The 26,305-nt window shown below is 49.9% G+C and overlaps 2 protein-coding genes across 2 annotated transcripts; both read left to right on the top strand.

The window, feature by feature from the left end:
- The first annotated feature begins 2,745 nt into the window (after window positions 1-2,745).
- Window positions 2,746-16,978, top strand: LOC139324100 (protein PML-like). Its single transcript, XM_070953757.1, has 8 exons — window positions 2,746-2,885; window positions 5,824-6,301; window positions 7,505-8,088; window positions 8,608-8,663; window positions 10,245-10,340; window positions 12,161-12,419; window positions 14,096-14,148; window positions 15,054-16,978. The coding sequence occupies exons 2-8, from the start codon at window positions 5,826-5,828 to the stop codon at window positions 15,054-15,056; spliced, it is 1,527 nt and encodes a 508-aa protein (XP_070809858.1). The 5' UTR covers window positions 2,746-2,885; window positions 5,824-5,825; the 3' UTR covers window positions 15,057-16,978.
- A 5,094-nt stretch (window positions 16,979-22,072) lies between these two features.
- LOC139324020 (immunoglobulin superfamily containing leucine-rich repeat protein 2-like) lies at window positions 22,073-26,042 on the top strand. Its single transcript, XM_070953645.1, has 2 exons — window positions 22,073-22,098; window positions 23,876-26,042. The coding sequence occupies exons 1-2, from the start codon at window positions 22,073-22,075 to the stop codon at window positions 26,040-26,042; spliced, it is 2,193 nt and encodes a 730-aa protein (XP_070809746.1).
- Window positions 26,043-26,305: the final 263 nt, after the last annotated feature.

Raw genomic sequence — 26,305 nt, 5'->3', positions numbered from 1 at the left:
GAAGAAGAAAACTAGAATAAGAAAGCACAGGGCAATCCAGGAACACACAAACAAAGGGAAACACACAAAAGCACCAAAAGAAACAAAGAAGGAAGGAAAGAAGGAGGGAGAAGGAAGGAGGGAAGGAAGGAAAGGAGGAAAGGAGGGAGAAGGAAGGAAGGAAAGAAGGAAGGAAAGGAAGGAGGGAAGGAAGGAAAGGAGGGAGAAGGAAGGAAGGAAAAAAAAGGAAGGGAGGGAGGGAAGGAAGGAAAGGAGGGAGAAGGAAGGAAGGAAAGAAGGAAGGAAAGGAAGGAGGGAAGGAAGGAAAGGAGGAAAGGAGGGAGAAGGAAGGAAGGAAAAAAAAGGAAGGGAGGGAGGGAAGGAAGGAAAGGAGGGAGAAGGAAGGAAGGAAAGAAGGAGGGAGAAGGAAGGAGGGAAGGAAGGAAAGGAGGAAAGGAGGGAGAAGGAAGGAAGGAAAAAAAAGGAAGGGAGGGAGGGAAGGAAGGAAAGGAGGGAGAAGGAAGGAAGGAAAGAAGGAAGGAAAGGAAGGAGGGAAGGAAGGAAAGGAGGGAGAAGGAAGGAAGGAAAGAAAAAGGAAAGAAAGGAGGAAAGGAGGGAGAAGGAAGGAAGGAAAGAAAAAGGAAGGAAGGAAGGCCCATTTCCATGTATTTCTGGGATCTAAAATTTCTGTCCAAATTCAGAGCTTAAAGGCCAGGAGGTGAAATGAATTCCCACTGTCTCCAAATCAAATTCATAACTGACAAAAGAGGACGCATTTTAAATAGTTTGCCCCTGTAAACTTAGAAGCTTTGGTGCACATTTTGGAAATAAGAAGTGATCCAATTTTTGTAGACTCTCCTTCACCTTTGGTGTAAAGCTGGGAACCCCCCTTCCCTCTTTTGAAGATGCTCAGTGGTGGTAGACCTCTCCAAGCCCCCCCCCTTGTCTTTTTTCAAAAGGCGCCTGAATGGGGAGAAGATGGCCTGGGAAAGACTGGGCCATAAACTCTTCAGAAGTTTGCTGGACTCTTTCCATATCCCTCTGTTTCCACTCCCCCTCCCTCACCTTTTTCTAGGTGGTTGCCAGAGAAATGGATGAAGGAAGACCAAATAAAAAAAAACTAAGAAGCATCATTCGGTCAGATGACGTTTCTTAGGGACAAGAAGCAACTAGAAGCAAGAAGGAATTTCGGTTAACCAGTGGAACTCCTTGCCTCCAGAAGTAATTGTGGGTGCTCCATCACTAGAGGTTTTTTTAAAAAGAGACTGGACACTACCATTTGTCTGAAATGATATACAAGTAGTGCTCGACTTATAACAGTTCATTTAGTGACCGAAGATCACCGGGGAAGCCAGACTCACTTAACAACCAGGTTACTAACTCATCAACTGCAGCCATTCGCTTAACAGCCGTGATAAGAAAGGTCGTAAAATGGGTCAAAACTCACTTCAGTGTCTTGCTTAACAACAGAAATGTGGGGCTCCGTTGGGGTCATAAGGCGAGGATTACTTTTATAAGGTCTCCTGCTTGAGCAGGGGGTTGGACTAGAAGACCTCCCGAGGTCCCTTCCAACTCTTGTTATTCTGTCCTGTTCTGTTCTGTGATTGGGGGTGGGTAGGACTCAGAGAAAGGAGCCCAGTAGATCTCTGTGCTAGATCTCTCTCTCTCTCTCTCCCTCTCTCTTTCTCTCTCTCTCTCCCTCTCCCTCTCTCTCTCTGCCCCTTTCTCTTTCTCTCTCTCTTATTCCACTCTGCCCCTTTCTCTCTCTCTCCCTCTTCTCTCTTTTTCTCTCCCTCTTCTCTCTCTTTTTCTCTCCCTCTTGTCTCTCTTTCTCTCTCTGCTCCTCTCTTTATCTCTTATTTCTCTCTGCTCCTTTCTCTCTCTCTCCCTTTTCTTTCTCTTCTTCTTTCTCTCTCTCCCTCTAATCTCTCTCTGCCCCTTTCTCTCTTTCTCTCTGCCTCCCTCTCTTTCTCTTTCTCTCTCCCTCCCTCTTATCTCTCTCTCTCTCTGCCCCTTTCTCTTTCTTTCTCTCTCTGCCTCCCTCTCTCTTTCTCTTTCTCTCTCCCTCCCTCTTATCTCTCTCTCTCTCTGCCCCTTTCTCTTTCTTTCTCTCTCTGCCTCCCTCTCTCTTTCTCTCTCTCCCTCTTATCTCTCTCTGCTCCTTTCTCTTTCTTTCTCTCTCTGCCCTCCTCTCTTTCTCTCCTTCTTTCTCTCTCTCCCTCTTATTTCTCTCTGCTCCTTTCTCTTTCTTTCTCTCTCTGCCCCCTCTTTTTCTCTCCTTCTTTCTCTCTCTCCCTCTTATTTCTCTCTGCTCCTTTCTCTTTCTTTCTCTCTCTGCCCTCCTCTCTTTCTCTCCTTCTTTCTCTCTCTCCCTCTTATCTCTCCCTCTGCCCCTTTCTCTTTCTTTCTCTCTCTGCCCCCTCTTTTTCTCTCCTTCTTTCTCTCTCTCCCTCTTATTTCTCTCTGCTCCTTTCTCTTTCTTTCTCTCTCTGCCCTCCTCTCTTTCTCTCCTTCTTTCTCTCTCTGCCCACTTTCTCTCTTATTTCTCTCTCTCTCTGCCCCTTTCTCCCTCTCTCTTTCCCCCCCTCCCCCGGATTTGCCAGCTGTCTCTCCTCCCCCTTGCAAACCGCCCCTTCCTGTCGGCTTCCGCGCAGCTGAGCTGCTCGCGAGGAGAAAACGAAACTTTGGCTTCTCCAGCTGCCTCTCGGGGAAGAGGAGGAGGAGGAGGAGAAAAGAGGGGCGGGGGAGGGGGGAGAGAGAGAGTTCCCCACCTTTCTCTGTCCAGCGGCTGCAGCTGCAGCCTCTCCGGGCTTCCAAGGAGGGGAAGGGAGACGCCGCCAGCCCCCCACCCAGCCAGCCAAGCCCGCCTTGGTCCCTCCTGCAGCCGATTTCAAGGGGCGCCTTCGGTGCGTTGAGTGTGGGGTGCGCTTTCTTCTCCGGGGGTCTCGGAGGGAGGGAGGGAGGGGGGGAAGGAGGGAAGGGGAGGGGTCTCGTTTTCCAAATTGGGGAGGGGGGTTGCAACCCGCGGGACCAGTTTGCCCAGCCTTCTAGCCCAGATCAAGGAATCGGGGCCATCGCGCCAGGGTTTCTTCCCCGCGTTGTCCTCGTTCGGACGGTGCTGAAAAAAACCGGGTTGGGTTTGGGGCGACCCGAGAAAAGAGGGGAGGGGGGCTCGTCTTCAGTCTCGGGTTTATTTGACCCCTCCCACCCCCCCACCCCCCAATGGTGGGACTAGGGGGATTGAAAAGGTCGGGTTGGTACTTTGGGGGAATTGTTTTCCCCCTGTACAGGTAGTCCTCGACTTATAACATAACAGTAACAAGAGTTGGAAGGGACCTTGGAGGTCATCTAGTCCAGCCCCCTGCTCTCGCAGGAGACCTATACGAGGGATTCCAACCCGCCCAAACTGCCCACCTTTCTGATCAACAAAGACCCCCATGGAGCCCAACCTGTTGTCTGTTGTTAAGCGAGACAGGGTTGTTTTAAGTGTTGAGTTTTGCCTCATTTTATGACCTTTCTTCCTGGCCACGGTTGTTAAGGGAATCCCTGCAGTGGATAAGTTAGTCACCCCATTATTAAGTGAATCCGACTTCCCCGTGGATTGTGCTCATCAGAAGATCTCAAAAAGGGATCACATCAACCGTCGTAAGTATGAACCCGTTGGGAAACATCTGAAGTTTGATCCCGTGATCAGGGGAAGGGGGGGAGGCTGCCACAAGGGTCGTAAGTGTGAAAAATGAGGGTGAGTCACTTTCTTCAGTGCCGTTGTAACTTTGGACGGTCACTAAACAAATCGCTCTAAGTCCAGGACTGCCTGTACTCAAAAAGCAGTTGTTACAGTCACAAAACAATTTTTTTTTTTTTGCTTGTGGTTTTAGTAGCTTCCCATTCCACACCCTTTTTTAAAAAATGCATGTGCGTTCGTGCATGCCCACACATAGAGGGCCCATTGACTCCAGACAGGAAATAAGGAAATAACATTTTTGTGGGGAAAAAAACCCCAATTCTTTTTCTGTGTGGAGCAGCCTGGCTCACCTTGTTTCTATAAAAGGATGGGATTAATCATCCCCTCTCCCTTTTTTATTTCCTTGTTCTAATTCCCAATGAGATGCCCTCCAGGTATATTAAATTAAAACTCCCAGCGTTCCCCTGGGGGGCAGAAGCTACCTGGTGCATGTGGAAGGCCTCAAAGCACCAAAGTTTGATTTATTGGCCTGGCTTGAAGACGGCTTTTGATCTGGAATGTGTGAACCTAACTTAAAAAAAAATAATAAAAAGTATAGCACTGTGTTTCTCAACGGTTTGGCAAACGGGAAGAGGTGTGGACTTCAACTCCCAGAATTCCCCTAGCTGTGGAATTCTGGGAGTTGAAGTCCATACCTTTTCCAGTTGCCGAAGTTGAGAAACACTGCCTTAATATTTGGCTAGAATAGAGACAGTCCTTTTTAGGTTAGATCAGATTAACAGAGTTGGAAGGGACCTTGTAGGTCATCTAGACTAACCCCCCAGCCAAGCAGGAGACCCTACCCCATTTCTGACAAACGGCAGTCCAGTCTCTTCTTGAAAGCCTCCAGTGATGAAGCTCCCACAACTTCCGAAGGCAACTTCTGTTCCATCAATTGATTGTTCTCACAGTCAGAAAATTTCCAGGTTGAATTTCTCCTTGATTAGTTTCCGTCCATTGCTTCTTTTCTGGCCTTCGGGTGCCTTGGAAAACAGCTTGACCCCCTCCTCTCTGGGGCAGCCCCTCAAATATTGGAAGACTGCTATCCTGCCTCCCCTGGTCCTTCTCTTTACTAGACCAGCCATGCCCAGTTCCTGCAACCATTCATCGTATGTTTTAGCCTCCAGTCCCCTAATCCTCTTGGTTGCTCTTCTCTGCACTTTTTCTAGACTTACTTTTTTTTCACTTACAACAATTCATTTAGTCATTGTTACAATGGGATTGAAAAAAGTGACTAATTTTCCCCCACACTTCTGACCATTGCTGCCTCCCTGTGGTCACATAATCAAATTTCAGATGCTTGGCCACTGACTCGTATTTATGACAGTTGCAATGTCCCGGGATGGTGTGATCCTCTTTTGTGACCGTCTGACAAGCCAAGTGAACGGGGAAGCCAGATTCACTTAATAACCATGTTACGAACTTAGGAACTGCGGTGATTCACTTAACAACTTTGGCAAGAGCAAGACGTAAAAGGGGGCCAGATTAAGTTAACAAAATGTCTCACTTAGCGCCAGAAATGTTAGGATCAGTTGCGCTCGTAAATCGAGGAGTACCGTATTTTTCGGAGTATAAGACGCTCCAGATTGTAAGATGCACCTACCTTTTTTGGGGAGGAAAACAAGAAAAAAAAAATCTGCCTCCCAGCAATTTGTCTCCTTGCAGCAAACAGCAAACAGCCTGTTTTGGTTTCAGTTTCATTTTCAGCACAACCTGATTAGCACAAGAAAAAAAAAATCTGCCTCCCAATAATTTACCTCCTTGCAGCAAGCAGCAGAGACCTGCACAGCAATAGACAATGGCAATCCCTGCAGCTTGAAACAGCTGATGATCGGGAGGCCGATCCAGCCGACTATCAAGTGCTTGTGCTAATCAGGCTGTGCTGAAGCTGAAATGGGCTGTTTGCTGTTGGCTGCAAGGAGGTAAATTGCTGGGAGGCAGAGGCCAAAGGGTGGGGGCCGGCGGGTGGGCTGGGCTACATTCGGTGTATAAGACGCACCCAAATTTTCACCCTCTTTTAGGGGGTGAAAAAGTGCATCTTATACTCCGAAAAATACGGTAACTGTAAAGGATTGCCATTCAGTCGGCTGAATCTTGTCTTCTCTCTTTTTTTTCTCCAGGGATGGAGGGCGACTTCCAGTTCCTCCTGTGCGACAGATGCCAGAGAGAAGCCAGGAACCCCAAACTCCTAGCCTGCTTACACACCCTCTGCACCCAATGCCTTGAGGATAACAAGCCCATTGGGCAGTGCCCGGTATGCGGTGGCCCCGTCCAGACCTCGGATAGAGTTCCACTTCAGGATAACTTGCTTTTCTCCAACCTCCAGGCCAAGCTGAACACCTACCAGAAGATCGTCAGCAATCAAGAGCTGGTTTGCAATCTCTGCAAAGAAGGGGCAGAGTTTTGGTGCTCGGAGTGCTCGGAGTTCCTGTGCCTGAAGTGTTACGAAGCCCATCAGTGGTACTTGAAGCAGAAAAGCCACGAGACCCAACGGCTGGCCGACCTGAGGAAGGAGACGGCCCAGAGTTTTCTCGAAGGGGCGAAGAAGACTTGTACCCTCTTTTGCGCTGAGCCCACCCACAACAACCAGGTCATAAGGTAAGGAGGACCTGCAGGGACTGGCACTGGTGATGTTCTTTTTTAATTATCTTAACTTTTGTATCTGTATGTTTTTTTAATTTTGGCTGTTCACCGCCCTGAGTCCCCTCTGGGAGAAGGGCGGTATACAAATTAAATTAATTAATAAATAAATTAATAAACAAATGTTACTTAGCTGGGTAATGAAATGTCTGCAGGAAAACAAATGGTTTTGGGCAGTGGTGAAATCCAATTTTTTTCCCCTACCGGTTCTGTGGGTGTGGCTTGGTGGGCGTGTCAGGGAAAGGATACTGCAAAATCTCCATCCCCCCTCCACTCCAGGGGAAGGATATTGCAAAATCTCCATTCCCTCCCTACTCTGGGGCCAGCCAGAGGTGACATTGGCCAGTTCTCTGAACTACTCAAAATTTCCGCTACCGGTTCTCCAGAACCTGTCGGAACCTGCTGGATTTCACCCCTGGTTTTGGGGAAGTCCATCAGTCAAGCGCAGGATATCAGGTGCCTAGGTAGTTCAAATGAATACAAAGGTATATTGCAAACTTAAGCTCTCTATGCTTGGGGGGGGGATGGATGCGGTGGCTCAGTGGCTAAGACGCTGAGCTTGTTGGTCGAAAGGTTGGCAGTTCAGTGGTTCGAATCCCTAGTGCCGCGTAATGGGGTGAGCTCCTGTTACTTGTCCCAGCTTCTGCCAACCTAGCAGTTCGAAAGCACGTAAAAAAATGCAAGAAGAAAAATAGGGACCATCTTTGGTGGGAAGGGAACAGCGTTCCGTGCGCCTTTGGCATTGAGTCATGCCGGCCACATGACCACGGAGACATCTTTGGACAGCACTGGCTCTTCAGCTTTGAAACGGAGATGAGCACCGCCCCCTAGAGTCAAGAACGACTAGCACGCATGTGCAAGGGGAATCTTTACCTTTACCTTTAAGCTCTCTATGAGAATCTGAACTACTAACAGTCAAGGGAAATTAGCGGGAGATAAGAGTAGAAGGAATTCAAGGTGGGCTCTATTCAGTTCTCTTGTGGGTGCGAAGAGACTCTAGACTACTGACGTGTTTGACCTCTCCCTCCCTGGGGCTCAGCCTGCTCGTGTTCTACCCTGTCATAAGTTGAAAAGAAATAGGCAATGCAACCCTTTTAACCCAGGAAAGGACAGAAGGGAGTCAGATATCTTTTTAAAAACTGGTCTGCTTGTGCTTAACAGCATCTATTGTCGTGGCTGCCACAAACCGCTCTGTTGCTGTTGTGCCCTGCTCGATGGAGAACATTACAACGCCAAGCTTTACAGTGACATCCGCGTGGAAATTGAGAACCGGAAGGAGGAACTGAGCAGGCTGAAGGAGGAGCTGCGGGAGAATAAGAGGAGTTCTGAGAGTACCCACAACAATGTCCATGAGCATCTGAAGAAGCTGGAGAAGGTCCGGAACGAGACCCGTGAGTTGATCCAGAAGAAGGTGGAGGACATGGTCCAGTGGATCCAGAAGAAAGGGGAGGATCTTTTGGAGAAAGTGGACCAGCAACTCTGCCAGGAGCAAGAAGAAGCCAAGAAGAAGCTGGAGTCCATGGAGCAGATCCTCAAGCGAATGAAGGCCGGCGAGCAGCTGGTGGAGAAGATGGACCTCTTTGCCTCCGACCAAGAAGTGATAGACATGCATCCCTTCATCAGGGACTCCCTGGAGAGGCTCAAGAAAGAGAAGCTGCCCGTTTCCAGCTTTCGGATCCAAGTGGAGAACTTCGATGAAGTCCAAGGGGAGCTCCAAGCTCTGCTTAAGAGAGTCAAAGGAGAAGGTGAGAAGCTTTCCAAAATTGAGTTTTTTTGTGGTTCTTCCTTCTGGGATGGGATGGTGTCTTAAACAAGAGGTGGAAGATCATGAAGGTCCGTATCTGTGTTGTTGTTAGTCACAAAGTTGTGTCTGACCCATTGCAACCCCATGGACAATGTTCCTCCAGGCTTTTCTGTCTTCTACCATCCTCTGGAGTCCATTTCAGTTCCATATTTGTACCTATGCCATTTTTGATGGGGGAACCCAACTGGGCCCAGATCTTTAAAGGAGGGGTATCCAACTTGGCAACTTTTAAGATCTGTGGACTTCAACTCCCAGAATTGAAGTCCAGAAGAAAAGCAAGATGAGCGACAGATGATGACTGGAGAAGTTTTGGATGCTACAGATTGTGTAAAGTTGTTTAGGAATTGGTGCTGAACACCTGGTCTCTCAGTTGAAGAATTGAGATAGAACCTTAGGCAGTTGACTTCAACCCAAGCTTTGCTCACCTCAATCTACTCTTAATTCTCTGTTCTCCTTCTAGATGCTTTTGGGTGTGCGGTTTCCACGCCCGGATCTTGCAGTTCCATGGTCAATTCGGTAAGCTTGATTTGGATGGATGTGGATGGATTCCCCTAATCTGTAAGGTCCCTTCTGGAAATGGGAAGAAGGTTGATCAGGTAGATCACTGATGTATTTGCAGTTGATCAAAAAAGGTCTTTAACAAGGGCAAAACAGTTCTCCAAGTTGGGACAGTAAGAATGTGCAATCTCTTGACATCCATTTGGAGCTGCAGGTTCAGGAATGAGTGTGAACATGTTGCATTTTGGAGGCCAATCCAAAGATCTATCTTTTGGATCAGTGTTTCTCAATCCTGGAAACTTTTAAGATTTACAATGATTTTTTTCTGGAAACAGGATAGAACAGAACAGAATAAATTACAAATAGAATAGAATGAAATTACAAAGAATAGAATAGAACAGAATAAATTACGAATGGAATGGAATGGAATGGAATGGAATGGAATGGAATAGAATAGAATAGAATAGAATAGAATAGAATAGAATAGAATAGAATAGAATAGAATAGAATAGAATAGAATAGAATAGAATTCTTTATTGGCCAAGTGTGATTGGACACTCAAGAAATTTGTCTTTGGTGCACATGCTCTCAGTGTACATAAAAAGACAAGATACATTCGTCAAGAATCATAAGGTACAATACTTAATGATAGCCATAGGGTACAAATAAGCAATCAAATCATACTAGGAAACAATATTAACATAAATTGTAAAGATACAAGCAACAAGTTACAGTCATGCAGTCATAAGTGGGAGGAGATGGGTGATAGGAACGATGAGAAGACTAATAGTAATAGTAATGTAGCCTTAGTGAATAGTTTGACTGTTGAGGGAATTATTTGTTTAGCAGAGTGATGGCGTTCTGGAAAAAACTGTCCTTGTGTCTAGTTGTTCTGGTGTGCAGTGCTCTATAGCATGATTTTAAGGATAGGAGTTGAACCAATTTATGTCCAGGATGTGAGGCAGTGGTGGGTTGCCCCCGGTTCGGTGGGTTGCCCCCGGTTCGGCAAGAACCGGTAGTAAAACCGTCGGGAAGCCCGGCCCACCGCCCTGGATGTCGTCATTGGCGATCTGTGCATGTGAGTTCGCTCACTTGCACGCACGATCCCGTTGTAGTAAAGGTAAGTAGAACCCACTCCTGATGCGAGGGGTCTGTAAATATTTTCACAGCCCTCTTTTTGACTGGTGCAGTATACAGGTCTTCCTTGGAAGGCAGGTTGGTAGCCATGATTTTTTCTGCAGTTCTAATGATCCTCTGAAGTCTGGGTCTGTCTTGTTGGGTTGCAGAATAGAAAATTAGAGTAGAGTAGAGTTGAGTTGAGTTGAGTAGAGTAGTTGTAAGTCATCTAGTCCAACCCACTGCTAATGATTGAAAGACAAAGTCATAAGGTCAGGTTGGTTCTATGATGACCCCCTTAATGACTGGCACAAATGACAACAGTAATTCTAGGCTCAGTTAAGGTCGTAATCCGAGGACTTCCTGTATAGCATTTCTCAAATATCTTTTCTCAGGAATATCACGCAGACCAGTTTCCTTCTCTCCATCTCTGTTAGCATTAAAGCTTGTTTTAATCTCTGTTTTTGTTACCGTTGCCTACAGGAAAGTCTGCAGAATGAGAAACCTCAAGCCAAATCTGGAATGAAAAAGCAGAGGCCTACGTACACCGTCAGTGTTGCCAAAACCTCACAGGGCTTTGTAAGTTTTGGTTATCTGCAGTCACTTTTCATTGTTTCACCTGTTCAGATTTCTCTGCCGGTCAGTTTCAGCTTTTTTTTGGGGGGGGGGGATTCCAATTTTATCACAGCAGAGGAAAAAGTCAGTAAAAATCACCGGATTTTCCTTGAAGCGGGCATAGAAACAATTCTACTCTGAAATTAGTTCTTCTTGACTTTGCTTCTAAGCTAAGCTAACATGTATTTGATCCTAAAAAGTTTCTTGCTCATTTCTCTCCCCCACCAAAAAAACAAAAACAAAAAACACACTCGGTAGGTTTGACTGCAATAATGTTAATTTATTCGCAGTTTTATTTCTTTCCCATCCATAGTGTAGCAATAGAACTTAGACTTGTATACTGCTTCACAGTGTTTTCCAGCCCTCTCTAAGCAGTTTACAGAGTCAGATCTTGGCCCCCCAAAATCTGGGTCCTCATTTTACTGACATTGGAAGGATGGAAGGCTGAGTCAACATTGAGCCAGTCAGGATTGAACTTCAGACTGTGGGCAGAGTTAGCTTGCAGTACTGCATTCTAACCACTGGGGGGGGGAAGAAGGAAAAGAAAGGAAAGGGAAGGGAAGGGAAGGAAGGAAAGTGAAAGGAAAGGAAAGGAAAGGAAAGGAAAGGAAAGGAAAGGAAAGGAAAGGAAAGGAAAGGAAAGGAAAATAGCAATAGCACTTAAGACTTATAAACCGCTGCTTCACAGCCCTCTTTAAGCGGTTTACAGAGTCAGCGTATTGCCCCCAACAATCCAAGTCCTCATTTTACTGACCTCGGAAGGATAGAAGTCCAAGTCAACCTTGAGCCAATCAGGATCAAACTGCTGGCAGTCGGCAGAATTAGCCTGCAATCCTGCCTTCTAACCTCTGCGCCACCAGGTCTTCGCTGTAAAGCAGCGAAGCCTGTTCTGATAGGAGAGAAAATTCCTGTTCCACACAAACACTAGATAATTAGCCCTGTTTTAAGGAGAAATTGGGGAGGTGGGCTTTATGACGGACTCAAGACTTAGCCAATCAGGGATTGTGGATCCAGCTGGAATTTGTTTATTAATTGAGGATTTTCCCCCCGCTACCATTTCCTGTGTTATCTTTGCAAGCAGTGCTGCGAGAATAAAATAAAATAAATAAGCCAAAAATGCAATAGCATCCTTAGAAGATATTAACAATAATATGCAGCTATATGCATTTAAAAGGTGAGCGAAATGAGTTGCAGAAGGAAACGTCATACACATTTAGGCAGGGATTGTCTTGTTAGCCGGCTGAATCATCAATTCAGGTAGTCTTTGAGTTACAACAATTCATTTAGTGACCGTTGGAAGTTTCAACGGTGCTGGAAAAAGTGACCTATGACCGTTTTTCACACTTAATGACGGTTGCAGCATCCCCATGGTCACTTGATCAAAATGGCAACTGACTCGTATTTATGACAGTTGCAATGTCCTGGGGTCACGCGATCCCCTTTTGTGGCCAGCCAAGTCCACGGGGAAGCCAGATTCACTTAACAACCATTTTACTAACAAATGCAAATGATTCGCTTAACAACTGTGAGGCCAGAAAAGCCTTCACATGGAGCCAAACTCACTTAGCCCACAGCCTCGCTTAGCCAGAGAAATTTGGGGGGGGGCTCCATTGTGGTTGTAAGTGAAGGACCACCTGAGCTTGCTACACAACCAGTTGTTGCTACACAACAACAACTAGTTGTTGGGTGTGGGTTGGAGAAGGCCGGCTGTGTTTCTTTTGCTGACAGAAACGTAGCTTGGCTTGATCCAACTCTTAGAAATCTCTCCCGATTCTGGATCGTAGACCACGTCGATTACCGGTATCTCGCCCATCAAGCGACCGATAGCCCAGTTGGAGAAGTCCATCCAGGCTTCTCCCAAGATAATGAAGTTGGAAGAACATGACTGCGACCCTCCTGAGGTCTCTGACCAGCAAGGCCAGGAGAACGTCCCCAGGTCTCGACGGCCTTCGTTCCGTGAATCGACCCCAGAGCACCAGCACGGAGAAGCTACCAAATCATTGATACTCAGAGAAGATTCCCCTCCTGCGATCTGTGAATCAGGTAGGTGGAGAAACAGGTTTTTGTTTTTTTAAAAAACAAACAGACACAGGTTGCACGACGAGAAGACTTTCTCCAGAGGAGAGATTAAAAAAAAAAAGATGAGAAGCAACCTGGAATTAAGGGTAAACTTCCTGACAGTGAGAACAATGAATCAGTGGGACGACTTGCCTCCAGAAGTTGTGAACGCTCCAACACTGGAGATTTTTAAGAAGAGATTGGACAGCAACTTGCCTGAAATGGTATAGGGCAGTGATGGCTAACTTTTTTGCCATCGAGTGCCAAAAGCAAGGGGAGTGCAGGGGAGTGCACATCCATAATTCTATGTTCCCCGGCCCACGCACATGCGCGTGCCCTCCCCCGCACTCCCCCCACTTTTGGCATGCGATGGCACGATGGGCCACCAGACTTCCGGTGGGACTGGAAGTCAGGAAACGGGCCATTTCCGGTCTCTGGAGGGCCTCCGGAGGGGTGGGGAATGCCATTTTCGCCCTCCCCAGGATCCTAGAAAGGCTCTGGAGTCTGGGGAGAGCGAAAAATGGGACTTCCGGTCCTACCTGAAGTCAGGAAACGGGCTGTTTCCGGCCTCCAGATGGCCTCCAGGGGGGTGAGGAAGGCTGTTTTCGCCCTCCTCAGGCTCCTAGAAAGGCTCTGGAGTCTGGGGAGAGCAAAAAATGAGGCTTCCTCACCCCCCCCCCTCCAGAAGCCCTCCAGAGGCCAGAAACTGTGTTTCCTGACCTCCGGTGGGCCCAGAAAACCTGAAACTCAGCTGGCTGGGACACGCATGCGCGCCAGAGCTCAGCTCGTGTGCCCACCAATATGGCTCTGCGTGCCACCTGTGGCACGCGTGCCACAGGTTCGCCATCACGGGTATAGGGCCATGATGGTGAACGCAGAGCCTTCTCTGTGAGCATGTGTTCTGGTTTGGGCACTTGGTGCCAAAAAGGTTCGCCATCACTGGTATAGGGTTTCCTACCTGAGCAGGGGGTTGGACTAGAAGACCTCCAAGGTCCCGAGGGGGAAGAGGGAATGGAGCTGGCAGAGAGAGAGAGATAGAGGTGGAGCCTGAGCCATCCGTCAGCCCTCAGATGGAGAGTCAACAGCCCCGAGGTCTGGAGGTGGCTGATGAGGAAGAGGAGGAGAAGCTGGATCTAGTGCCTGATGCACGGATGCACAGAAGGCAGAGGAGAGGAGAGCAGTGGAAATCTATGGGCCGGTCCTTGGGACGGAAGAGCCACTGCTGCTAGCGAAGCCCCACTCGAACTCTGGAGATAAAAGGCAGGAGGTGGAGAGGAATAGGTGTGGCAGACAATTATTCATCTTCCGGCCAGACAGACTTGTTAGCCTGCAGTGAGAGAGAAACTTTTTGCCGGGGCTGCTGGCACTCCTAATAAAAGAATCTTTTGAGTTAACTTCAGAGGATTTGTCGTGTTTGGGGAGCTGGGTCAGAACAGGTCCCTTCTGAGATGCTTTCTCCGCTTCCATTCCTTCTGAGGGCCGAGTTTCCTCTTATCCAACCTTCGAGCTGCGGCTCTTCCTCCTGTCTCCCAAGGAAAATCTCACAGCCCTTTTCCCCAACGGAGCAGCCTTGAACCTTCAAATGCTCCCTGCCTCCCAAGATGCTTAATAACAAAATCTCGGGCCCGTCGTGTGGCATTCACACTTGTGTTTTTCTGCAGAGGTTGCCAGTATTGTGATCAGTAGTTCTGAAGACACCGAAGACGACATCGTGGTGAGTGTGAAAAGGAGGTTCTTGTCGTTCAGGACTTGTGAGGCAGATAGTGCTCCTCAATTTGGCAGTTTGAAGAGGTGTGGACTTCAACTTCCAGAAGTCCCTGGTCTGCATGGAATTCTGGGAGTTGAAGTCCACACCTCTTCAAGTTGCCAAGTTTGAGATGATGATTGATTACGAAGACCTTCATATATTTCATCGAATCCTTTGGTTCCTATGAGAAGCAGATAGATAACTAAGGGAACTTTTTGCCAAGGACATTTAGGATTGTATTCTTCAATCAGAGGAGCCTTTAACTGCTAGCCTTGGGCAAATGGAGCCTCCACATTTCAACTGCAGTCTACCTGAATTGTCAGTTGTCAGGGAACCAGTGCAGAGTGTAGGCCGTGTGAGTTTCTTGGAGGCACCAAGTTATGGTTGCAAAAGGGAAATTGGAGAGCCTTCCTTTCCTAAGCGGGTCCCTTTAGAAGTGTTGGGAATAGATGACATGCTGGATTAGGAATTCTGGGAGCTGTAGTCTTAACAGAGCTGGGATTCTGGGAGCTGTAGTCTCAACAGGCCTGGGATTCTGGGAGCTGTAGTCTCAACAGCCCTGGGATTCTGGGAGCTGTAATCTCAACAGCCCTGGGATTCTGGGAGCTGTAGTCTCAACAGCCCTGGGATTCTGGGAGCTGTAGTCTCAACAGCCCTGGGATTCTGGGAGCTGTAGTCTCAACAGGCCTGGGATTCTGGGAGCTGTAGTCTCAACAAACCTGGGATTCTGGGAGCTGTAGTCTCAACAGGCCTGGAATTCTGGGAGTTATGGTCACCTAGAATTTTGGGAGTTGTAGTTACAACACTAGGAAAGTCTCGGTTTGATCCAGGAAAACCGGTTGAGATTTTTATGTGATTTTTTTCCCCACCAGTGACCATCTGCTTGTTCCAGACTGGTTTCCAGTAAGCTGAGCCTGAGTTAGCAGCCACAGGATTGGACGTACCATTGGCACTTTCCTCCTATGCTTCTTCTAATCACATCCCTGAAGAGTGAACAGCTGCCTCCGAGCACCAATTTCGAGCTGTTGTTTCCCTCCAGGGCCTTTTGCATCATGGAAAACGATTGTCTCTTTCTCCTTCCTTCCTTCTGCACAGTTTTATCCAGCCTGTAATTATAAGCACTGAATCACGAATTGCTAATCGTCTCCGGATGCACAGGCTTTCCATGGGTGGCAGAATCAAGTGGGGGCTGTTGAACGAAGATATTTTATCTCTCTACTCCACTCCTGGGCGTGTTCTGCTAGCAGTTGCTTCCAAATAGCCTTGGGATATTTTTATTTTTGCCTGATTTATAGCTCAGTAACTAGAGGAATTCAAAGGAAATTGCTTTCCACTTTCAGTCAGTGGATTTGGCTTGCCTGGTTTTCTGATTATTACCGAAAGTTTGTATGTCGTACTTTTTCTTTAAAGGACAAAGATGCTTCTTTGGGCTTCTTATATATTATTTCCTTATCTCTTGGGGGGGGGGGAATCCTCTCTGGTTAGAAGACAGACAACTAACCTTGTACCTGCTGGCTATATTAGAAATACAAATCCTGATGGCTTTTTAAACAGATCCAATGAACTCTGATGGAGATCATCAATTCAAATGAGGTTGAATCTCTCAGTTTCAAAGTCCGGTCAGTTTCTCACTGATTATTCCTGAATCCCTTCTGTCTCCTAGTCATTGTGCTGTTAAAAGAGCCAGTAGCCAAAATACACTGGATTACCCCTAAAGAAACTGAAGGATCTTGATTCGTAGAGTCACGTTGACAGCAAGATGGGTGGCGAATAAAATTAACAAATAAGTAAGATAAAATAAATCGTAAACCACAGTGTGTGCCCACTGCGAAAATGACATGGGACCGTGATGGCAAACCTATGGCACACGTGCCACGCAGAGCCATATCGGTGGGCACGCGAGCTCAGCTCCACATGCTGATTTTCGGGCCTTCTGGGGCCACTGGAAATAGGGAAACAGGCTGTTTCCTGCCTCCAGAGGGCCTGTGGGGGTGGGGAAGGCCCGTTTTTCTCTCTCCCCAGGCTCCAGAGCGTTTCTAGGAGCCTGGGGAGGGCAAAAACAGCCTTCCCCACCCCCTGGAGGCCCCCGGGAGGTCCCCCAGAGGCCGGAAACAGCCATTTGCTAACTTTCAGTCCCACCGGAAGTTGGCAAACAGGCCGTTTCCGGCTTCCAGAGGGGTGGAGAAGGCTTTTTTTTGCCCTCCCCAGGCTCCTAGAGAGGCTCTGGAGCCTGGGGAGAGCGAAAAAACAGGCCTACCGGGCCCACTGTGTCAAAAGCGTGGGGAACGCGGGGACAGGGTGCATAGAATTATGGGTGTGGGTGCACGCACGCACGACCCCCTCTGCGCTCACCTCGCTTTTGGCACGCGATGGCAAAAAGCTTAGGCATCACTGACACAGGATGTCACCACTCTGTTCATTAAAAGAACCACGTTAGAGTAATTTACTCCCCCTAATAAGCCTGAAGAAAGATGCAGCTATTTTAATGAATCAGCTTATGAATGTGCTGTGTTTTAAAGCAATCCCATGGTTCCTCAAATGGAAATTAGGACTGCCAGGCTAAGCTAGCATTGGCTTAATCATGGGATCGGGGAATTAACAAGATTAGCTGGCTTCACGCAGTGCATTAAGCTCTGAGCCAGTTTGTGTGTGTGTTTGCACTGCCTGGAATTTTTTTTTGTAAAAATAAAAAAAAAGGGATATAAATAAGTTAAATAAACAGGTTTTACAAGCCACCGTGGCTAAATTTCCCCCCAATATGCTAAGCCAAAACCAAATAAAGGACATTATATGACTAGCCTGTGATTTGTGAAGTTGACTTATATTGTGTTTGTGTGGTTAAAGACAGCAGGTGGCAGTCTAGCACAGGAAGAATTTACTTGCCTTCCTTTAAGTTCCTTAAAAAAGCAGAATATTTGTAGCTCAGGGATGAAATGGATGTTTCATTACCAAACTAGATAGTATTATCAGTGCTAGAAGGGAGTGGGGTTTGCAGAGAGGAAGGGGAGAACTGTGGGGTCCTTGGTGTTTCTTTGAACTTGACTGTTTTCTTGGAGACGTTTCATTACCCAACTAAATAATATCATCAGTGCTAGAAGGAGGAGGAGGAGGACTGTGGGGTCCTTGGTACTCTCTGAGCTTGCTTGTTTTTTTTTTACAGACATTTCATTACCCGACTAGATAACTAGATCAGTGCTAGAAGGGAGTGGGATTTGCAGAGAGGAGGAGGACTGTGGGAGCTCTAGAAAAAGTGCAGAGAAGAGCAACCAGGCTGATTAGGGGATTGGAGACTAAAACATGAAGAACGGTTGCAGGAACTGGGCATGGCTAGTCTAGTGAAGAAAAGGACCAGAGGAGACATGATAGCAGTGTTGCAATATTTGAGGGGCTGCCACAGAGAGGAGGAAGGGGGTCAAGCTATTCTCCAAAGCACCTGAAGTCCAGAGAAGGAACAATGGATGGAAACTGACCAAGGAGAGATTCAACCTGGAAATAAGGAGGAATTTTCTGACAGTGAGAACAATCAACCATGGAGCAGAAGTTGCCTTCGGAAGTGGTGGGAGCTTCATCCCTGGAGGCTTTCAAGAAAAGACTGGACTGCCATTTGTCAGAAATGGTGTAGGGCCTCCTGCTTCGGCGGGGGGTTGGACTAGATGACCTACAAGGTCCCTTCCAACTGTGCTAATCTAATCTAATCTTAATATAAAAAAAAACCCTTGGTGCTCTTTGCGCTTGGCTGTTTTTTTTTGCAGAAGTTTCATTACCGAACTCAGTAACATTATCAGTAACCCTGAGGTCATTAAGAGTCTGAGTGGTGTAGGAGGCTAACGCCTCCTACGAAGGCAGCATTTAACATCCAGCTGCCTGCAATTACTGCGAGTTCAATTCTCACCAGGCTCAGCCTTCCATCCTTTCTAAGGTGGGTAAAATGAGGACCCGGTTTGTGGGGGCAATAAGCTGACTGTGTATAAAATATACAAAAGTATGAAGGCTATTGCTTAACGCATTGTAAGACGCCTGAGTCTCCGGAGAAGGGCAGCATATAAAAATAAATAAAAAATAATAAATAAATAAATAAATAAAGTGAATCACACAGATGTTAAGCAAGGCTGGCTTCTAGGGGCATTGCTTCTTAATGGGAAGGTTGCAAATCTTCATCAATAAATACATGCTGTTTGCCAGGTGCTCAAATTTTCTTCTCGTGACCGTGGGCATACGATGGATGTAGATCCGAGGACCAGTCGTAAGTCGGTATTATCAACACCTTTGCCTTCATTTGTGAGAAAACAGAGCAGATATTGACAGGCGTATCCTCATCGGCCAGATTGAAATACGCGTGACGTACGAAAGCACAGCTGGGAAGTGTAAAACCTACATTTACAACGAACGTTATTATAAATATTTGGAGGCTATTCAGAGGCCGGGCCGAGAAATTTTTTCTCGATGCTGTAATTGCTCCAGATCATTTGAGTGAAAGAAGGGGCGAGCGTTTTAAATTAACCTGTAAAATAACAAGTTACCTTTCGGGGCGATAAATAGCACTGCCAATTTGAACTAAATCCCCCGAAATGGCAAGCTATATAATATTCAGCCTGCTCGATTTGCAGCGATTAATTATGTATCGCTTAATTTAAACGGTTCTCTGCGCGAGAGCCGGTGGCCCGAGTCTGGTTTAGCGGCCCAGAAATCCACCGCGTTTATGAAAATTGATTTCATTCCTTCCACCTCCCCCTTTCCCGAAGTAATGAAAGCCGAAGGGCAGAATTTAGGATTAATTTATGCTGCCTAATTTCAACGACATAAATTCTCTCCGTGAAGTTAGCTCGGAGAAGCGGTTAGCTTTTCTAACCGGTTTATGCTTCTAATCAAAACCCTTTATTCGAATATTGCGATGAGTCCATAGCAACAAAGATCTTGCAAGCCATTGGTGGCCCAGAAAAATGCTTCTGCCTGGGATGTAACCAGTGGTGAGGTCCAATTTTTTTTTACTACCGCTTCTGTGGGCGTGGCTTGGTGGGCATGGCAGAGGAAGGATGTTGCAAAATCCCCATTCCCACTCCACTCCAGGGGAAGGGTACTGCAAAATCCCCATTCCCACCCCAGTCCAGGGGAAGGATACTGCAAAATCCCCATTCCCACCCCAGTCCAGGGGAAGGGTACTGCAAAATCCCCATTCCCACCCCAGTCCAGGGGAAGGATACTGCAAAATCCTCATTCCTTCTCCACTCTGAGGCCAGCCAGAGGTGGTATTTGCCGGTTCTCCAAACTACTCAAAATTTCCACTGCCAGTTCTCCAGAACCTGTCAGAACCTGCTAGATTTCACCCCTGGATGTAAGGCCCAATAAACCACATACACCGAGGTGGAGATTTGCAAAAACATTTATTCTGTGCAGAAGGAAGGACACGGGGATGATTCCCACGAGGGCTGTGCGAAGGCCACTCCTTCAATAATTCCTTTTTATAGATACTCCCATCTATAAAATCCCTCTTAGCTCATCCGAATACTTCATTCATATTTATTAATACGGGTAATCCTTGATTTACGACCAAAACGGAGCCCAGTTTTTTTAGTTGCTAAATGAGACATTTTTTTTTATTTGAAAAGTTTTACATTTTTGTCAAGTGAATTTTGCCCCATTTTACGACCTTTCTTGCCACGGTTGTTAACTGAATCTCTGCAGTTTTAAGGTAGTAACCCGGTGAATTAGTAACCTGGTGAATTAGTAACTCGGTTGTTAAGTGAATCTGACTTTCCCATTGATTTTGCTTGTTAGAAGGTCACAAAAGGTGGATTGTATGACCCCCGGGGATACTGCCACGGTCATAAATCTGAGTCGGTGGCTAAGCGTCTGAATTTTGATCACGTGACCATGGGGAGTGCTGCAACGGTCGTAAGTGTGAATTACAGTCACAAGTCACTTTTTGTGAGTGCCGTTGTACGCCAAGGTTGAGAAACATCATTTGGGTTATGGTGAAGTGGGAAGCGGGAGAAATTAGAAAATTAAAAGGTGGTGAATTTCTTCTTCCCTGCAAGTCAATGAAATGATGCTTCTTTTAAAAAAAGAAAAAAAGGGTATTTCCAAAGGCAACTGTTCTGCCCCAGCTACGGATCCCAAAGAACACAGCACACACAAACTCTGAACAAAACTTAGTTTACTCATATAACGCAGTTTTAGCAAATGCCGGCTGTTAATAAGTGTTCTTAACAGAATTCCACAGATAAGATAGTCAGAGTCTTACTGGAGTTGGCAGAAAGCCCAGAAGCAAGATTGCAGAGACATCCCAACGCGATGATTAGCGAACTAAAGTTGTTTCCTGCAGCTTGTTGCAATCTGCGTTCTTTCTTAAATAGGCTAAGGGCGTGGCCAATTAGCCCCAAGCCTTACTCTTGAGGAGACCTCCTCCTGAGGAACCACTCCTGCCTTTTGGCAGCTCTGCATGCCCGTGCATCGAGAAGAGGCTCCTCCTCTTCCTCCTCTTCACTTAAAGGAGCCTCTGGAGGTTCTGAAGGCCCTGACTGAATCCCTGCCTCTGGCACCACATCTTCTCCAGCCTCCTCGCTGTCCGACTCAAGCGCTGGCTGCACAGGCTGCTGGCGGAGCACCACAACAGCTTCCTCGTCGTCGGGATCAGAAACAATCCGTGCAGGCCACTGGAGGGCCACAACAGCAACAAATAATAAAAAAGCAGGAATAGGTAAGTGGCTGGGGAATTCTGGGAGTTGAAGTCCATCCATCTTTTAATTGTCCAGGTTGGGAAACACAGCATCAGCACCTTGAATTGTGAGAGGAGAAGGGAGGCGTTTTGTGTCATGAGATCATGCTGCGCATGTCGTTAGGGCGTCCCTGTAGTCTGCTACAGAGGCAATGGGGGTGACTGGGCCAATCACCAGGAGACGGTGAGTTCTAGTTTTGCATTAGGCATGAAAGCCGGCTGGGTGACTTTGGGCCAATCACCAGGAGACGGTGAGTTCTAGTGTTGCATTAGGTATGAAAGCTGGCTGGGTGACTTTGGGCCAATCCCTATTTCTCTCAGCCCAACTCACCTCACAGAGTCGTTGTAATGGGGAAAATAAGAGGAGGAAGGTATGTCTACCACGAGTTGTTTATAAAAATAACAGAAATAAAAATAAAAAAAGCCCACCCCATACACCCAACCCCTTGCGCCTTGCACCTATTTTAATTTCAAAGAAAGGTCTCTCTGCGCGTGAATGTATGTGTGTGAATTAAGACAGGGGTCTCCAACCTTGGCAACTTTAAGCCTGGAGGACTTCAACTCCCAGCAAAGCTGGCTGGGGAATTCTGGGAGTTGAAGTCCACCAGGCTTAAAGTTGCCAAGGTTGGAGACCCCTGATTTAAGAGACTAAGGGGTAGCCCTCTTTGGGCTACCAAGGCAGGAAAACGAAAGAGGAAAACCAGCTGAATTAAAAATCCCATTTATCCTGATTTGAGTTCAGGATAGAAAAATCAGAAGGAAGAAAATGACTGCAATCCCAGGAAAGGAGGAACGACCACAGCTGGGGCGTTCAGAGACAATTGTATAGATTCTCGCTTCGAGCTGTCTCAGGATCCCGGGCTGTTGGCAATGGCTTTCCTGCCACAGCTGCCCAGGTAAAGGAGGAGGAGGAGGAGGAGGAGGAGGAGGAGGAGGAGGAGGAGGAGGAGGAGGAAGAGGAAGAGGAGGAGGAGGTTGAAAATGGCTTTCCTGCCACAGCTGCCCAGGTAAAGGAGGAGGAGGAGGAGGAGGAGGAGGAGGAGGAGGAGGAGGAAGAGGAAGAGGAGGAGGAGGAGGAGGTTGAAAATGGCTTTCCTGCCACAGCTGCCCAGGTAAAGGTAAAGGAGGAGGAGGAGGAGGAAGAGGAAGAAGAAGAGGAGGAGGAGGAGGTTGAAAATGGCTTTCCTGCCACAGCTGCCCAGGTAAAGGAGGAAGAGGAGGAGGAGGAGGAGGATAACAATATCCCTCCGTCCTTGCTTGGGCTGGGCAGAGGGGGAGGGAAAGACCCTGGTAGCTTGGAGAGAGTCTAGACATGCTAAATATTGCATGGCTTTCGCTGGGGAGGGGGCTGCGCTTTCCACACCCACTCAAGGAACGGGGAGGTGGGTCGGCCGGGCTGGGCGCGTCTCCGGGCGCTTGGCTTGCGCGCTCGGGCTCGGCCAGCTCCGCTGAGCGAAGGTGAGGCTTTCTCAAAGGGGCGGTGGGCGGCGATCGGGAGGAGAGGGAGGGGGCGAGACTCGGAAAGCCGCCGCTCCCATCCCGAAGGGAAGGAAGGAAGGAAGGAAGGAAGGAAGGAAGGAAGGAAGGAAGGAAGGAAGGAAGGAAGGAACGACCCACGGCGGCCCCCCATCCCGAATGGGGCGGCGCCACACGCGAGCCTAGTCCCATGCCTGGAGTTCCGCAGGGCTCCCGCGCCCCCCGAAGGAAACGCTCTCGGAGCCTGAGATAAAGCGGTAAGGGGTCTTGCAGGAGGCTTAGAGACGGGGTCCGGGGAGGTTGGGGCGCTGGGAAGCAGGAGCAACCTGTAGGTGCCAGGTGCACCCCTCTCGCTCGCCAGAAAAGCTCCCGTGGACAGGTGTCAGTTTACCTGGGCGGGGTGCGACCCCCGTGGTTACATCTGGGAAAGACGAGGGGGGGGGGGGAACCAGGGTTCGATCCAGCTGCTTGTCTTCCGTGGGAAGCCAGAAAGGGGTCTTTGTATCTGAAGGACCCAAACACGTGGGGGTTTACTTTTTTGGGGAGAATGGGTGGGGGTTAGCTGGCGTCCCGAGAGAGCTCAGGAGGCGAGGCGAGCCAGCGCAGGCTCTGGTTTGCGACTCGGTCAGGATCAGCGCAGCCCAACCGCAGTTTTATATCTTATTAGCCCAAGGTGTGGTTTATTATTGACTCAACCATGGCTTAGTGAGGTATGTAGATCCTGAAAAGGGCGGGGTGGGGGGGAGGCGGATGGACGGATAAGGTGGTGGGGAGGGGCAGCCCTGCTGGCAAACCGTTCGGGTGGCACGTGCCAAAGGGGAGAGGACGGGCGGGGCAGTGGAAGGGAAAGGGGGGGGGAGAAACCCCCGGGACAGACAGGCGGAGACGGCTGAGGTGGTCCTTCTCCGCCAAGGAACGGAGACCGAAGCTGCGAAGGCTCCGTTCTCAGGATTCGGACTAAGTCCCGAATCCGGCGCAAGAAGCTGGACAGAAGGATCAGATTCAAGCGAGATAAGGGAGAAAAAGGAGGAAGACAGGCGATAACGGGTGGCAGACTACACGGGCACGCTGTCCATTCAACTCTCGAGCCAAACACGTGTCGAGCTCCTGGGTCGTTAGAACCCAGCACGGATGGTTAGTTGACGGGTCTCCGGGCGCCCACAAAGCCCCGAGGATTTACGTGGCAAAGACGGCTTGCCAGGGCAGGTTTTGTGACGGGCTCCAGTTCTTCAGGCTGCGGATGATGGGGGTAGTAGCGTGAGACTGTTGGAGGTCTCCGTCTTCCTTGGCACGGAATATTGGGGTGCAGCTCCGATAATCCCGTTATGTGGGGATGATAGGTGTTGCTAAACGTCTCAAGGCACGGGGGGTGGTGGTGGTGCAGGTTGGGAGGAAAGCGGGCGGGGAGCGTCTGATTGAGGGGTCCTGGAAGGGGTTGGGGGGGGGGCGCAAGCGTCTCTCAGCCTCTCTCTCTCTCTCTCTCCCTCCCCCTTTCTTCTGCAGACCCAAGATGGTGGCCCCGCTCCTGCTGCGCGCCTGGCTGGCGGCCTCGGCTTTCTGGTGGTCGCCCAGCGCCGGCTGCCCGGAGCCTTGCGCCTGCGTGGACAAATACGCGCAACAGTTTGCCGACTGCGCTTACAAAGACCTGCAGACGGTGCCGTCGGGGCTGCCTTCCAACGTGACCACGCTGAGCCTCTCCGCCAACAAAATCACGGCGCTGGCCCGGGGCACCTTCGCCGAAGTCACCCAAGTCACCTCGCTCTGGTTGGCCCATAACCAGATCCGCGCAGTGGAGGAAGGCACGCTGGCCGTGCTGGGCCTCCTGAAGAACCTCGACGTCAGCCACAACCAGATCTCGGACTTCCCCTGGGCCGACCTGCGCAACCTCAGCGCCCTGCAGCTGCTGAAGATGAATAATAACCGGATGGCCCACCTGCCCGCCGGGGCCTTCAGCTCCCTGAGCGACTTGCGCTCCTTGCGCATCAACAATAACTTCTTCAGCGGCCTGGCCGAGGGCACCTTCGACCCGCTGACCTCGCTCTCCCACCTGCAGATCTACAACAACCCCTTCAACTGCACCTGCCAGCTCATGTGGCTGAAGAACTGGACGGAGCACACCTTGATCTCCATCCCGGAGAGGGAGGCCATCACCTGCGCCGCGCCCGAGGCCTGGAAGGGCCAGCCGCTGCTCAACGTGCCCTACATGCGCTGCGCCCCGCCCGCCGTGCGCCTCAGCTCCCAGCCGGACCTGCAGAGCCTGGCCTACGGCTCCTCGCTAGCTTTGCACTGCCACGCCGAGGGGCTCCCGCGGCCCGAGCTCACCTGGCGGATCCAAGCCTCCGGCCAGACGCTGGAGATCGCGGGCAGCGAGGCCGACCGGCTGAACGCGCTGCCTCCGGCGGCCGCGGGGGAGAGGCAGAGCTTCCGCGCCTTCCCCAACGGCACCTTGCTGCTCCCTCACCTGGGCAAGAAGGAGGAAGGCACCTACACCTGCGTGGCCGCCAACGAGGTGGGCAGCAACCAAAGCTCGCTCCGCGTGGCTCTGGCCGATGCCACCCCCAAGGTCAAGGACTCCGTCGGCAACCCCAAGACCGAAGCCAAGGCGCCGCCCGGCGAGCGCAAGGCGTCCAAGAACAGCGTGATGAAGCCGGAGGAGAAGCGCAAGCTCCTCTGGCCGCCGGACTCAGACGCTGCGCGCGATCCTGACACGCCCGGCGGCGGCGGTGGCGGCGGCACGGAGGCCGAACCCAGCGAATCCGACTCGGGGGCCGACGCGCCCTCTCGGCCGACCGGCTTCGAGCCTCGCTGCGGCGGCGGGGTCGGCGGCGCAGGACCGATCCAGCTGCCGCGCTACGTCTCCAACCACGCGTTCAACCAGAGCTCGGAGCTGAAGCCGCAGAGCTTCGAGCTGGGCGTCATCGCGCTGGACGTGTCGGAGCGCGAAGCCAAAGTGCAGATTACGCCTTTCTCCGGCCGGGAGAAGGGCCAGCTGCGCCGGCTCTACCTGTGCCAGGAGAGCCGTCGGGGGGCTCCGCCGACGCTGGTGCGGTGGTCGCAGATCGAGGAAGGCCTGAACGCCTACTGGTTCCGAGGCCTCGTCCCGGGCACCAACTACTCGGTGTGCCTGAGCTTCGCGGGGGGCGAGGACTGCCAGGTGCAGGTGGTCTTCAGCACCAAGAAGGAGGTCCCTTCCCTGCTGATCATCGTGGTGGTCAGCGCCTTCCTGCTGGCTCTGGCCACCCTCCCGCTGTTGGGTGCCACCTGCTGCCACCTGCTCTCCAAGTACCAGGGCAAGACCTACCGCCTGATCCTCCGGGCACAGAACCCGGCCGACCAGATGGAGAAGCACATGGCAGCCGACTTCGACCCCCGGGCGTCTTACCTGGAGTCGGAGAAGAACTACCAGCCCAGCGAGGTGGGCCGGGGGGAGCTGGAAGAGGAGGAAGATGACGAGGAGGAAGAGGAAGAAGAGGGGAGGGCCAGCGAGGGCGGGGGGCAGCTGGCCAGGGACCCCAGCTTGGCGGCTGGCTCCATGGCGGAATCCCAATCCAAAGCCAACCAGGAGGAATTCGAAGGGGGCTCCGAGTACAGCGACCGCCTCCCGCTCGGGGCCGAGGCCGTGAATATCTCCCAGGAGATCAACGGCAACTACAAGCCTCCGCCTCGCTGAGCTGGCCCGGCGGGCTCCCCTCCCGAAACTCGGAGGCGCTCGCGCTTCCTCGCCGGACCCGCGGATCCATCGTTTTATTGGGAAGGGTCTCCGCTTGGAAAAGGGCGGAGTATTTCAGCCTAAATTGGCTGTGGTTGGGATGGGGTTGGGGTTGGGGTGGGGTTTTTGGGTTTTTTTTTTTCCCCCTTCTCCCCGGCCCTTTCTTAAAGGGGGCTGACCTATTCGGACAACATTTGAAGGGGTCCCTCGGATGGGGGTGGGGG

Source organism: Pituophis catenifer, unplaced genomic scaffold (assembly GCF_029215685.1).
Source record: "Pituophis catenifer annectens isolate HBS135680 unplaced genomic scaffold, rPitCat1.0.hap2 SCAF_14, whole genome shotgun sequence".
Taxonomy (NCBI): Eukaryota; Metazoa; Chordata; class Lepidosauria; order Squamata; family Colubridae; genus Pituophis; species Pituophis catenifer.
This window is presented reverse-complemented; position numbering and strand designations above follow the sequence as displayed.